This window comes from Arvicanthis niloticus, chromosome 1 (assembly GCF_011762505.2).
Source record: "Arvicanthis niloticus isolate mArvNil1 chromosome 1, mArvNil1.pat.X, whole genome shotgun sequence".
Taxonomy (NCBI): Eukaryota; Metazoa; Chordata; class Mammalia; order Rodentia; family Muridae; genus Arvicanthis; species Arvicanthis niloticus.
In genome coordinates this window covers 148,718,905-148,733,701 of record NC_047658.1, presented here as the reverse complement: position 1 = coordinate 148,733,701, position 14,797 = coordinate 148,718,905, and the positions used below count along the sequence as shown (strand labels likewise).

Sequence of the window (14,797 nt, the reverse complement as noted above, 5' to 3'; positions counted from 1 at the left end):
TTAACTTGATGAACCCAAGACATAGGCTAGGCTAGTTTCCAATATCTGCCTGCTGTCTGATATTTTTTTAAACTTTAATATATTCACATGGTGGTGGGGTTGTACCATTCCATGATGCACATGTCTGGAGAGCAGGACAGTTTAAGGTGTCGCTTCTCTTCTTCCGCCTTTACATGGGTTCCAGAGCTCAAACTCAGGGTATCAGGCTTATACGGCAAGCATTGTACTGGCTACGGCATCTTGCCAGCCCCTTCTAGTCCTCCACACTGAACGGCCCGTGTGACTCAACTCTAGGCAGTGCCTGACCTAGGGTAAGAACTCAAGGCCCTCCCTAACTCACTGATAAATTACTCTTGACTTAGCTTTTATTTGAACCCACTAGCTCCACCCAAAGTTGGAAGTCCACCAAAGGTTAAGGATTGGTAGAAGGACCTGGAATGTCTGCCTCCTCACTGACCCACACGCTCCAAGGAGACAGTTTATCAGTCCTGTGCGCAGTCTGCGTCTTCCTCACATGCACATCCAGATCTCCTTGGATGGACTAGTGGAAACAGCATGGAGCCCCAAGCTGGCAAGTCCTTTTATTGGGAAAGGAATTAAACAGAAGGTCTCCATTTTGCCTCTTCCCAACCTTCCCAACAGGCTGACACATGCCTGGCCGCACCGCAGGCTACAGACGGCACAGGCTTCTGCAAGGAACCAGGGGTTACAGCTTGGAAAGAAGGGGTTCATTGCACCAGGGGTCATAGGGCTCAGGCCCCCTGAGGCTTCAGGGCTTGGCCAGCCCTCTCCATCCTCAGCATTGTCTCCTGCTGCCACATGCTGCTGCTTTGGCCCGTAGAGAAACAGGCCCTTTCAGCTCCAGAAAGCTGCTTAGAGTGGCTGGTGTTTCCTGTCTAGTTCTAGCACCTCCTGCCTGCTGAGGTAGGCAGCCCCTTTCTGTCCATCTTCAGGCCCCAGGATGCCTCCCCTTCAACTGGCTCCCCTCGGGAGCCACAGCACCGTTAGCTTGTCCTTGCAAGACACATTTGCCTTGAATGTCCAGGGAAGCCTCCTCTACAGGGCCTCAGGGTCCTGACACCCGGGCAGGCTGAATCTGCAGCATCCGTGGCCCCGCTGTGCCATGGGGACTGGGAGAGGGGCACCAAAGACCACCTAAATGTTGGCTCTGTTCTCCTAGGACCCCCACTGTTCCTCCATTAGAGTGTGTACAATAGAGCCAGAGGTGGGAGAAAGGCCAGGAGGAAGAGCCAAGCAGACAGCCCAGCTTTAAGACATTGACTTACAGAGGGCCAGGAGGGACTCACAGGGGGGATCTGCACACCAGTGTGGGACAGGACAGGGCAGGACTTTGAAGTCATTAGCCCAGCAGCCAAAGAGAACACACATGAAATATCTCTCTCTCTCTCTCTCTCTCTCTCTCTCTCTCTCTCTCTCTCCCCACACACACGTGCACACACGCTTACACATAGGCATGCATACTCACACACATGCACTTGTGCACAAGCATACATAATTTGCATGCATGTGTTGCACACATGCACTTAACCATTCTCCCTCATTCACTCAGATAAACATAGGTTCATACACACATTGACCTGTGCAGTCATACATATATAGCACTCATAACTCATATTCATATACTTGTATACTCACATGTGTACATGCTTGGCCACACATAAACACACACACATACATACATACATTTGTGCACACAGTGCACTCCACACATATGCACACGATGCAGGAATTGGCTCCAGTTCAGGAGTTCAAGCTCTGTCCAGCTGCATTCATCCAAAGAGTTTTACCGTACCCCAGTGGACCCCATCAGAGTCCTAGGCTGAACCCCTAAAATCAGTTCCTGGTGGGGTACAAAGTCTCAGAGTTGGGTGCTTCTTGGCAAGGCTGAGAGAACTTTCGCCTCTGAGTGAAGGACAGGAAACACACTGCCTTTGGAGCGGCTGGATGACTCCTGGGGCACCTGTCTCCCCAGATCCCCAATGAGGAGGTGGGACCATTGACAAGCAGGAGCCCATGGTAGTGTTAGGCCTTAGAGAGAGCCCCAGGGAGCCGAGTCCAGGTTAACATGGACTTTGAGGGTGAAGAATCATGCAGGGTAGGAATTCTCCAGGCCCTCCTTAGAGTGAGGAAGGAGGCAGGAAAGAGAGGGTTTGTCCAAGCTGGGTCCCCCCACCCCTACCCCAGACACTCTAGGAAGGTCTGACTCTGATGACCAAGATCAGCTTCATGGAAGGAAAAAAAAAAAGGGTCCTGGGTCAGAAAGAAGATCCTGCCAAGGGGCAAAGGGCTGGGGACACGGAACAGTGGGCAGTCACCCTCCCTTCCACGCTACAAGGCAGGGTGGGCCCAGAGAAAGACTCAGAAGCGGGTGCTCTGGTAGCGCAGCCTCCGCAGATCTGCCAGGCCCTCGCTCCGGCCATACACCTCCCTGCAGGGACTCTCGGCCAGTCACCGGGCCCCCGCCCCTCCCCCGCCAGCACTGCTGCTGCCGCTGCCGCTGCTGCTGCCGCTACTGGAACTACCACTGCTGCACCGGTCCTCATAGATGGAGATCTCGATCTGGAACAATGGTTAAGGAGCTGTGAGCACCCGGCTGCTAATCAGGAAACGGGATACAGAGAATGAGCCTGTGGCCTGAAGCCAGCTATACCCAAAGACCAGAGGCTTGACTAAAGTCCAAACCCTTCTCCAAGCCTCAGCTAACAGTTTCTGAGAGGACACGGACTGAGTGTACAACGGGATCCCATGGACAGATTCTTTCTTCGAGATGCATATGGGATCCCAAGTCACAGATGCACCGGGGAGACGGTGTTAGATGCAAACACTTCCCTTTGCTGATCCCTCTAGTGGCTCACTCCAGCTAGGCCAGTTCAGCGCCTTCCCCTGCTAACCTTCAATTATCACATCTGCAAACTGGGGACACCAACAGGGCCTTGGGGTTCCTGTGAAAATTAAATGGAGTACCTGAGTACTGAGCACAACACAAGGACTCGGTTAAAAAAAAAAAAAAAAAAAGAATCGGGGAAATATGTGTGTTTCTGGGGATTGTGTTTTCTGAACACTTCTTTCAGCTTTATTGTAAAATATATTATTTTAACTACTGCAAGGGGAGCTGTTCACCTGAACTACTGTTCCAAGTGGGGTCAGCAGAACTCCTGTCCACCTCCTGCCCAGCCTGTCACCAAGACAGCCAACCCATAGAGCATCCCTGACCTGCAGTTCATTTTGCTCGTCTGTATTCAGTGGATACTGGGGCTCAACACAGGCTACTAACGGAGATCGTAGAAGGCCTGCAGACTCTTTAAGGACCAAACAACGTTACAGGTTAAGAGAGCCTGGACTCAAATCCTGACTGTGACAGACTGCTGCTTGAAGGTAGGTGATTGAGCCAGCTGCTCTTCGGCATCCTGGTACACACGGGAGGGTAAGAGGGGACCACCTCTTGGGGATGTGATATAAATCACATGAGATGGTATTTTTCAGAGCCTTTACATGGTGGCTGTCCTGTTTTAAGCACTGAGGGCATGCAGTTCAATAAATACAAAGCCTGAAACTTACAAGTGACCCCAGTAACTAAAGATGAAGGCTGCCTATGGCCAGGGGTGTGTGGAATCCCAGAAGGCCCCAGAGAGCCACCCACTGACTCTGCACCTCACACAGACGAGCCCGAAAGGATACAACCCTCATCCCACGTTCCACAGGGTCCGTGAGCAGAAGCCCTCGGGGGGCAAAGACCTTCTCGTTCTGCTCCTGGATGTAACGGGAAATCTTCTTGAGGACCTGCAGAAACAGGGGCCCATAACGATGAGTCTGTGGTAAGGTAGCTGGGGAAGGGGAGATGGGGAATCGGCACCTTCTCATAGTGGGTCTCCATGCAGAGGAAGATGAAGTAGGCTGTGGCGCAGGCCAGGCAGCCCTCCAGGTAGGAGCTGCCCCCGATCTTCTCCGCCTCCGCATAAAAACCATTGAGGGTCTTCACAGTCTCCTCAAAGAGTTGCCGCTCAATCTGGAGAGAGAGAGGTAGACTGTTAGCCTCCCCAGTGTGGAGACAATCCCAGGTGGGGGTGGGATAACAGCCCTGGAGCCGCATGGTTGGGAGGCAGTGAAATATTGGCACACAGGCATGACTGAGAGGCTGCAAACAGAACAGACAGAGCACAAGAGCAGGAGACCTGGAGTTTGGTCCAGACTTGCCCATGAACTAGACATGTGGCCCTGCGTAAGTGGCTTGTCCGTATTATGTTGGTTTCCTGTAGGATGGAACCCAACATGGCTGTTGGCCTCCCTTGGAAACAGGAGACCTACAATGTCCTAGATTAGTGGTTTTCAACATTTCTAATGCTGTGACCTGTTAATACAGTTCCTCATATTGTGGTGACCCCCAACCACAAAGTAATTTTTTTGCTACTTCATAACTGCAATTTTGCTACTGTTATGAATCATAATGTAAATACCTGATATTCAGGATATCTGATATGCGACCCCTGTGAAAGGGTCATTCAACTTCCAAAGGGGTCACGACCTACAAGTTGAGAACCTGTATGTCCTAGATGTCTTATGCAAAAGCTCAGCCGTGTATTCTGGTGATGTCACATCCCACTGTGATGATTGTGTCTGAGTGAATTCTCTTGATTTGGATGGGGCTTCAACTGTCTGCAACTGACAGCAAGAAGACACACTCCAGGGGTACTTCCCTCCTGGCTAAGAAGTCACTAACCACAGCTGCTCTGTGTGTGTGTGTGTGTGTGTGTGTGTGTCTGTGTCTGTGTCTGTGTGTGTGTCTGTGTGCATGTCTGTGTGCATGTCTATTTATGTGTGTCTGTGCGTGTCTGTGTGTGTGTCTGTGTGTGTCTGTATGTCTATGTCTGTGTGTTTCTGTATGTGTGTCTGTGTGTGTCTGTATGTCTATGTCTGTGTGTTTCTGTATGTGTGTCTGTGTGTGTCTGTATGTGTGTGTCTATGCGTGTCTGTGTGTGTATGTCTGTACAGTCAGGGAGTTGGCCTGTAACAAAAGGACACATTGAGAACTTTCTACATGCCAAAGCTTTCCCGTCACCCCCACTCTCTTTCTCACAGGTGAGTATTGCTCTGTGATCCTGAGACCACAAGAACCTGGAGACCTCATCTCTGGCCTCCCTGCCCCCACCACTACCCAGAATGTAAGAATGGGATGCTCATGGTTTTCCGAGAGCCAGTGAGGATTCAGTCAGCTAAGACCAGCCACGCCTCATCTTCCATACTTCCTCAAATGGCCTGGTCTACAACATAGATCAGCACCAGGTCTCTGCCCTCCTCCAATCCCAAGTCAGCTCTAAGGCAGCAGACTGCCTGGTGGGGGCTATACACCCTCAGAAACAGGAGCAGAACACAAGCCTTGGCTGACTGCCTTAGATGCCACCATCAGATGAAGCTGGTACATCAGACTCCCTCCCCGCTTAGCCTAAGACAAGTAAAAGGATAGCAAAGCAGCCTTTAGCTCTTCCCCTGGGTCTCTGAGCTTCCCTGCAGCAGCTCTGATCACAAAGCATCTACTTTCATCCATACCTACTCAGGATGCATTTGCATCAATGTGACCAGGCTCTTACAATACTTTCTAATAACTGGTGAGTCACTTCCTGCTTCTAGTCCTGAAGGACTCTTCAGCTCCTGAAGCTGTGTGTGTGTGTGTGTGTGTGTGTGTGTAAGGGTCTGGTTAAAACATTCGTACTTGGAAGCTCTAAGGTAGCCGTAAACCCTTGCATTGCTTCCCAGGTGATGCTGATGCTGACCCTGGCAGCCATGAGGCACAGTGTTGAAACAAGGGCTTAGTGGTGGTGCTCGATGCTGGTTGCACACTTACAACTCTTGGACGTTTTTCAAGGCAACGCCGCACTCCAGTCTCAGCCCCAGGAGATGCTGACTCAGTCTGGGGAGGGGAGGGCTAGGTCAGAGCAGCAATTACTACTGTCATCTTACCCTGTCAAGTAGATGCCTTGTCTAGCCCCCCATTTCCCAAAGGTTATAAGTGGCCCCAATCCAGCCAAGAGTGGGAAAAGGCACTGTGATAGGCAGCCAGCTACTGCCCAAGCAGGATCTAGGGACCCTTCAATTCTAGCTCACCTGAGAATTCTTCATTTAAAAAACCTGAAGTCTGACCAATTATGGTTAAAGTAATTTTTAGTTAACTTTAAAAAATTAATTTGCGATTTAAGGCATGAAACATTACCAGTGCCTAAGCACCACTCCCCAGGATTCTGATTGAAGTACTTTGGGGTGCATTGAGTTTTTTCAGCTCCCAAGAAAATTCTACTGTGTAATGAACCTTAAGGACAGCTGCCAAAAAAATGGAGATGCTTAAAGCACAGGCCAGCTACTGAATCAGCAAGTGCGGATGACACCTAATCTCACTCACTAGGACTCCGGAATTTACATTTGTTTAACAAGATTTCTAGTGAATTCTCATGCCAAGGTAATTTGAGTTGCTGGACTGGAACAAGTCTGAGGTTTTCTGTTCTGTTCTGTTCTGTTCTGTTTTGTTTTGTTTTGTTTTGTTTTGTTTTTCAAAGAATTTTCTGTGTGGAAATGCAAGACAATACAATGGATTTATCATTCGTCCATTTGAGGCAGCTAAACAAGTCATGCATTTTGTGATATTATGTGTCATTTAAGACTGGAGAAGAAAAAAAAAACTAATTCTCAGGACCACCACAGAGGTAGCGCTCATGTTTAGAGAAAGGAGTCCTCACCCAAAAGGTGCCCTTACCCGGCTATCCAGCTCTGGCGGGAATTTGGTCTGGAACTGACAGATGGTGCCGTCACTGTAGTCTCTCTGAATAAAGACCTTGGTGGCCAGTGAAGCGCTTCGCCTGAGCTCCTGAAGATTGTGGACCTGAGGAGATGAACAGGGGACACATGCTTAGGCAACCACTGTGTCAGTGCACTGATATGGAGGGCTCTCCAGCATCGTTGAATCCTGGTCCACAGGCAGAGGCTGGCCACACAGCCAGGCTCCAGGGGCCTAGAGGAGCAGGCTCGTGTGGCTCACATGGGAAGCTTCCTAAAGTCATCACAGAAGCCTAATGAAGGAGCAAAACTGCACCAAAACGAGACATTCAGAGCTGTCAATCACAGCAAAACCAGATTCTGACAAAGGGAAATGAGGCACAGTGGCGTTGGCCCTGGGCTTGAAGAGCTCAACACGGACAAAGATGGAAGCCTTAGGCCATGCAAGTGGAGTTCACAAGCAGGCTGGGGAGTGGAACACATGGAAGAGAGGAAACCTCAGATGTGTCCCTGAACTCCAAGGGAGACTGAAGTCCAGGCCAAGTTCTGGAAGGCCAGGAAGCACCCCCAGTGGTTTTCTTAACCCAGAAAAAGGGCCTAGGAATGGCTATTTCTCCAGAGATAACTGAGTATTAAGTGGGCTGGGGCCAGGCACTGAATTAATTACTTTTCTTGGTAGGAAGGTGTGGAGTGACTTCTGTCTCTCCATCCAATCTGAAAACTTGACATTGGCCTGACCCTTGAGTGGAGTGGGCACTATACCACAAAAGAACGAGGTCTCTTTCTTCTCTCTCCACCCAGCCTCAGTCACTCAGACTAGAGACAAACACACCATTGGTGAAATACACCCAGCATTGGAACCATGTGGAGACCAGGCCCTAAGGCAGAGAGAAGGAAAGCTAGTTCATCCTGTGTAATTAAGCTGAATCCATTCAGTCACTTTTCTCCCATTTATTGAGTCCCTACCAGTGCCAGGCTCTCCAGACACTGAGCAAAAGTCAGTTTGTGGGCTCCGGGGAGGAAGACACATTAAAGCCTAATGAATTAGACTGTGATGAATGGTTGAAACCAAGTCACATTTACTCAGAGATGCTTCTGCACAAGGACTTCCTTAAGACTGCACTGAGTCCTACAGGAAGGTTAGGGATGTTCAGTGATGGGGGCTGGCCAGAAGTAGAAAGAAGAAGGAAGGGTGACCCTAGAAAGGGGGGTAATGAAGACAGGATCTGCTCCAGTGGCTTGAGGCAGTGTTAACAAGTCCGGAGCTGGTCTGCAGAATATATAGAGTCGGGGAGATGAACGTGTACTGCGGTCAAGGGCAAGATCACAAACAAGAAGGATTTCAGGTTGGATGTCTAAAAGCAGAGGACTAGAGAGTGACTGACAAGACAGGAGTGGATGACCAGTGTATCAGGGTCTTAGAAATGCAGGAATCAGAGAACATTATATAAGGCTCTCCTAAATTCAGGTAAATGTTGCTTCAAGTTTTGGGGAATGAATTAAATGGCATATAAGTGCTCCTCTGTCTCAATATTCCATGATTCCACTAGGCAGGATCTTTGTTGAAAAAGTCCCCTGTTAATAACTACTAGGATCCTATGATAATTTTTTAAAAATCCATGCTTTAAATCAACATGTTTTAGTAATACAAGTTAATGACCAGTGTGTCCGCTCAGTCTAGTTATTGTTTCACTGTAATGTATTTGCCTGAGAAAGGAAAGGGGTTGTGGCCTTCCTTCTCTGCCCTTCCAAAGCCAGCACGCAAGAGCCAGCCATGGATTCTCTAAGCTCCAGAAGGATCATTCTGAGAGTTTGTAGGAGTGAGTAACCCTAAGGGACCCATTGGATGCGTCCCTTTCTGTCATAGTTCAAGGTAAACGTGAAACAGTGCTGAACCAAGAAAGGCAGTGGTCAGGGTGGAAAGGAAACAGAAACAACGTGTCAGCCGCTCTGGCCAGGACTTGGCTTTCTGCCCAGGCATCGTCCTTTGTCTGAACCTACACACACACACACACACACACACACACACACACACACACACACAAACACACACACACCTGCGTACACATAGATGCAGGAGTTTTCTTGACCCGTGATGGGTGTCTCTTAGTGACTGGCTGGCTGATGATCAGCTATTTCTTCTTCCTCCTAAGAATACAACTAAGTTCATTCCAAGGATCCCTTGCATGTTGGAGTGGCCACGTGCTGAGCAAAGTAATTGGAAGTGGTGAATATCTGATTTGACTCATACAGACCTGAAGCTCCTCCCTTCCTCCAGAAACCAGAGGAGCCAGGCGTTAAAGACAGTTAAAGGAACTGGAAACTCATTTAGCCTGAGTCCCTAAATGACCACTCGGAGGACATATGCCTGCTGACTGGGAGCAATCCATTCAGGACTTTACTGAGAAGGAAGTAATCTTCAATTACTAGGATGTTAGGTGATGTCTTACATAACACAAACCTACTTGCTCTTGACTGATTCATTCACTCTCAAGTCTCTAGAAATAGCTGTATCCTCGACCTAAGACACTTTCCTGGCTGTAGGTGACTAGATGTTTGCTTCTGCCCTGGAGAATGTCTGTTGGTGCACAATCACACGTTCTGGCACAGTTGACACAATACACACAATCACACGGTCTGGCACAGTTGACACAATACACACAATCACACGGTCTGACACAGTTGGCACAATGTACACAATCACACGTTCTGGCACAGTTGACACAATACACACAATCACACGGTCTGGCACAGTTGACACAATACACACAATCACACGGTCTGGCACAGTTGACACAATACACACAATCACACGGTCTGGCACAGTTGACACAATGCACACAATCACACGTTCTGGCACAGTTGACATAATACACACAATCACACGGTCTGGCACAGTTAGTGAAGAGCCGGATTTTAGGCAAAAAAGAGCTTCATGGTTCTCTCCATCTATGGTGGTTCCATTCAGAAGTACCAAGGGGCCAAGCAAAAGATGGCTTGCTGAACATGGCAGCAGGAAACCTGGGCTTGGGCAGTATAGCTCTTGAAACGTCTGCCTTTCTCCGACCCCCATTTCTTCAAAGATACTAAGCAGGAGCCTCATAATCATAACCCCTCCCATCTCTGACTTGAAAGAAGCCTTATCAAGAATGGATGACATAGACATTCCCAGAGGTAAAGCAGTCAGTGGGCTGGGTTGAGCCTGTGGCTAATAAGAGAGCTCGTGTCCGTGTCTGTCAGAGAGCCAGTCAGCCATTACCGTTGAAAAATGTGCAACCAAGTACCTGACACTTCTGATTTTTTAAGGGAAGCCACAAATTCAAAATTTCTTAATATAAGCTACCCAGTTTTCTAAATGTTTCAGGTAATTTTTTTTAAGTGCAAGCACTGACCTGGCTAAATAAAGCCATGTGTGCACAAAGACATAACTCCTATAGTTTGAGAATAAAGACAAATGCTAGAGCCAGGTCCCAAACACGTTCTATCCAGCTTCTTAGCCTTGGGGAAGCAGGAAAGAGGGTTTTTTTTTTTTGTTGTTGTTTTGTTTTTTTTTTTTTTTTTTTGTTTTTTTTTTTTTTGGTTTTTTTTTGTTTTTTTTTTTTTTTTTTGGGGTTTTTTTTTTTTTTTTTTTTTTTTTTGATTTTTCGAGACAGGGTTTCTCTGTGTAGCCCTGGCCCCTGGCTGTCCTGGAACTCACTCTGTAGACCAGGCTGGCCTCAAACTCAGAAATCCGCCTGCCTCTGCCTCCCAAGTACTGGGATTAAAGGCGTGCGCCACCACCGCCTGCCAGGAAAGAGTTCTTACAGCCACCCTCAATACTCCCTGAGGCTGCAGACTCTGTGTCTCCCCCGGGGAGTTCCCCCTTAGCATCTTTCCAGGGGTGTCTTAAATGTCTCTGAGACCTGAGCTACCCTCTCTCTCACACACATTCCTCAGCCCTGCCCCCCTCCCCCACTGCCATACCCCAGCCTGTTGGCAGCTGAGGTCAAGACCAAGGATGTTTCATGAGGAGGAAAATCAGAGGTGAGATCTGTGAGCACCATTTCTGGCCACAGTGTAACAAGGACTGGAAGGAGACCTAGAGATGGAGCATGTGACATAGTATGTCTCTATACACCTGGTAGTCCCTCAGGCTGGGCTTGAATAGCGCAATCACTGGAATGCAATGGGCTCCTAGACCTGGCATGCCCAAGACAAACAGGAGATCCCAGCTGGTCCACAGATCCATCCTCACTAAAAACCATCTCACTCCATAAGGTACAGGTGAGGGCCAGCTCAAGAATCACGAGATGGGCTGGGTGGCAGTAGAGGAACACAGATCATGAGTCACTGAAGCCAGGTAGGGCCTGAGGGTGGAAAACTGGGCACAGGGCCACCCTTCTTCTCAGCCTACACTCGGGCCCAAGCTCAAGCCAGTGACTCAGAGATCAGACTTCCAAATACCCTGCTTGGATAATGCTACTTGGGTACACTTAAAGACCTGCCAAAATCCACTTCAAGATGCCCCTCTGCGGAAAGGGCTACTTCCCACTTGTTCTTGGCCATTTGGACTGCTTCCTAGGCAGACCCTGCTCCTAGTGACACACATTTGCAGAGGCTCTGTGCTCAGGAATGGGCTCAATAAAGCTCTCCAAATGAGGTCAGCGGCTCACTCAGGAACTGTCCTTCCTCCCTCTCCTGTGTTCCCCACATACACCCTTCCCCTAACGCTAACTTCTAAACAAAAATCAGGAAGCAAAAAGTCCAGTTTCCAAAGAAAGCTGTCTTTCCCCTCTCCCCTCCTTTCTTTCCTCCCTTCCCCCCTCTCTGTGTGTGTCTCCTCCCTCTATCCAGTTCTGCTTCCTCTTTAGACTGCTAAGGAAATGACCATGGGAACTTGGAGTGAGGTTTTCCTTCCCCCAACAGGTTTTTCCTGGCGATCTCAATCCAATCCTAATAGTAAAAAAACAGCCCAGGGGGATGAGTCACCCCAGCCCAGACACCATACATCCTGTGCCTTGGCAGAGCCTGAGTTTCTTCTCTCAACACCGCCAACAGAGTCCAGCCAAGACCAAGCTGTGAGGTTTAAAATGTTAGCCCTCAGCCACTGCCCATCCCAGTCTTCTGTCCCTCTGCCCTCAAGATGGCCAGCCAGGAAACCCAAGTCCCTCTAGCTTGGTGGTCTTAAAGCTGCGACCCTTTAATACACTTCCTCAGGTTGTGTCTGGTGACCCCCATCCATGAAATTATTTCCATTTCTACTTCAGAACTATAATTTTGCTATATACTGTTATGAATCATAACGTAAATATCTGATATTTCTGATAGTCTCAAAGAAGTCATGACCCATGGGTTTAAAGCTTCTGCTCTTGCTCTTTTGACATGTCTCTCTTCACTCAAAGCTCTGTCTCAAGACCCCTAGAACTCTAGTAAGCATCATACTGGCTACCTGGATACACTATCCTCCATGCAAACCATGAAAATAGTGGTCATGGAGTCAAGGTGAATTACTGTCTTAAGACTGCAGTTGAATCATCTGTAAAATGGGATAATGAAGCCTTCTTTGACTCCTTGGCCAGGCTGAAGTAAGCTTCCAAGCCTTAGTCCTCTCATCTGTTAATTGCAGATAATAACACCATCCTTGCCCACTTCACAGAGCTGCTCACACACACACAGCTGTTCTGTGGGCCATGGCATTGTACCCACAGAGGCATTATGAGCAGAGCCTCTCCCAGAGGAGAGTCATCAAGTCTACTACCAACAGCTTCCCGGAAACCTGGCCTCAGCCAAGACGTGTGAGTCTGTGGGTAGACTGTGTGGGCCATGGCAGACCTGTAGGGGAGAGAGGGTAGGACATGCTGCTGCGGTCTGACAGGCCTGCCTGCATGTGGGGTTCCGAGAGGGCATGAATCCCTGCGAGCTAACCTTGTGTAACATCAGCAGGCAAACAATGCCCAGCAACATCAGGAGATCCAGTGGAATTACGGCAGTAGCACTTGGTATTGATGTCATGCCACACGCCGGGATCCCAGAGGCACTGCACAGAATCTTCCACAGGCCTTTGCTCCTCTTCTCTTTGGCAGTGTTCCAGCTAGGCTGGAAATAGGGAGGCACCACAAAAGCCGGCAGCAGCAGAACTGGGGAGACCCAGTGTGCTGCTACACTCCAAAAATTCAAAGAAACTTTCAGCTCTGCTGTTGGCATGCTGTGTGGGTACCGAGCCAATCCTTTCTTCCATATGTCAGCTGCATCATGCGTAAGGAGCTCTCCTGGAGCAGTAACCTCTGGGGGTAGAGACACAAGTCCCGACTTCTTACGCATTGTGCCAAGATTTTGTTTGCCCTTAGCTAACAGGTCCCTTGGTCTAGAGACACACTGTGAAGAACACAGTCTTACACACACACACACACACACACACACACACACACACACACACACAGGCAAATGTGGGTACGCTGGGACCAGCAACTCAAATGGAGTAGGAAAGAAATTCTCAAAAGTGGGGGCTGGTGCAGGAGGTTCATTGAAACCAAACCTTTGGGTTCTGGGCCTAAGCATGTCTTTGTCCATGTTCTCCTGCTAAGGAAATGTCTCTAGTCAGCCATCTGGGTTAGAAGCAGGATACTGCACCGCATAGCAACAACAGCAGTAGGCCACCTTCTCTCTCCTTACACAGGTGTACAGGGATCTCCAAACCTCTAGGGAATCAGAACCCTGTATTCAGGAGAAAGGGAAACCCCAGCCCAGCTGGGACTTGGTGCTATTGGTAACAAGTAGACTCTCAGGGCTCAGGGTGGCACGGGCAAGATTGACAGACATATCAAAGGTGAGGGGACCACTCAGCAAAGCTCTGCTCATATTCCATGCCACTCAATGCCATCCCACCCTCCCCATGAACCCAGGGAACTACCCTCTACCCTCATCTGCCCCGGCCTTCTCCTCGTGCCCAGTCTGCCCCTAGTGGGGAATCATCTCCTGCGGCATTGCCTGCGGGTTAAGGTGCTGGCCCCTACCTCAGTGGCCATCTTCAGGGCGTTCTGACCAGTCCTTGGCTGCCGCTGGGCTGGTCCAGGGGGGCTGTCCGCGGTGCTGATTTGAAGAGCCGGTGGGCTGGCCGAGGCCAGCGAGGGCCTGGGCGCTGTCCGCGGTACTGATGAGATCGCCGAAACCCGAAGAGTGCTCCTGCGGGCCGGAGGGTCCCTGAGAGGGGGTCTGTGCTGTCCACGGTGCTGTCGCGGGAGCCAGGCCGAGGAGGCGAGGCGGCGCCCGAGGATCCTCACCGTCCGATCGCCTGCTGCCAGGGCTCCTGCAGGCAATGGCCCGGTTTTATCTTTGACAGCGGCAGCAGCGGCGGGCACGGGGGCGGCGGGGGAAGGAGGGGCCAGCGCCTCGGCGGGCGGGGAGGGGGAAGCCGCGGCCCCCAGACTCCGGCACCCGCCGGAGAGGAGCCCCGCCCGCGGCCACCGGCTCCGCTCCCGCCCCACCCCGTCCTGCCCCGCCCCGCCCAGCGCCCCGCCTCCTGCCTGCCCTCCCCCCAGCAGGAGTGCCTAGAGCGTGCGCTAGCTTCCACCGCCTCCGGGGACTTCCAGAAGCTGAGGAAAGCAGATGGGTTCTGCTGCAAGGCACCCGGGCCTGCGCTATGGAAGTACGGACCATCCACCGGCCGCCAGCCTCTACCTTTCCAAACACCTCAAAAGCTGGCTCTAACCTTTCCCCGTCCTGCCTCAAGCACTACCCGGCCTTATGTGGACATTCCCTTCTCTCTTTTCTCCTTTCCACTTCCTTAAACCCCATTAGCTAGAAGATGCTGCGGATGAGAGGACATTTTCTTTAAATACGCACATTTCATCCCCAGCTTCCCCCTAGGGTCCCTTCTTTTAAGGAGCTCCATATGGACGCCAGTCTTTCTTTATGGTCCTCCTGATCCAGGTCCCACCCCTTACACTTCTGTCTCCCACCATCCCAGAGTTTATACACACTCCCCCAGAACCCAATTACCATCACCAGTCAAAAACTACATTGTCAAACCGGTATG

The 14,797-nt window shown here is 50.1% G+C and overlaps 1 protein-coding gene across 3 annotated transcripts; it reads right to left on the bottom strand.

Moving 5' to 3' along the window:
* Nucleotides 1-549: 549 nt before the first annotated feature.
* On the bottom strand, nt 550-14,252 carry Golga7b (golgin A7 family member B). Of its 3 annotated transcripts, none has more exons than XM_034496601.2 (5): nt 13,776-14,252; nt 6,764-6,889; nt 3,875-4,027; nt 3,700-3,801; nt 550-2,580 (listed from the first exon to the last, which is right to left on the bottom strand). In XM_034496601.2, exons 1-5 carry the CDS (start codon nt 13,785-13,787, stop codon nt 2,470-2,472), a joined length of 504 nt encoding a protein of 167 aa, XP_034352492.1. In that variant the 5' UTR covers nt 13,788-14,252; the 3' UTR covers nt 550-2,469. The 3 variants fall into 3 exon arrangements, with proteins under 3 accessions (XP_034352492.1, XP_076777629.1, XP_076777638.1); XM_076921514.1 differs by lacking the exon at nt 13,776-14,252 and adding an exon at nt 12,688-13,170; XM_076921523.1 differs by lacking the exons at nt 550-2,580; nt 13,776-14,252 and adding exons at nt 3,067-3,311; nt 12,688-13,499.
* Between the last annotated feature and the right edge of the window lie 545 nt (nt 14,253-14,797).

Coding starts and splice junctions, on each gene's coding strand:
- Golga7b (XM_076921523.1), bottom strand. CDS start 13,332: ATGGACAAAGACATGCTTAGGCCCAGAACCCAAAGGTTTGGTTTCAAT. Junction 3,802..3,874: donor TGGAGACCCACTATGAGAAG/GTGCCGATTCCC, acceptor CTGTTTCTGCAG/GTCCTCAAGAAGATTTCCCG. Junction 3,312..3,699: donor TGGAACGTGGGATGAGGGTT/GTATCCTTTCGG, acceptor AAGAGTCTGCAG/GCCTTCTACGATCTCCGTTA.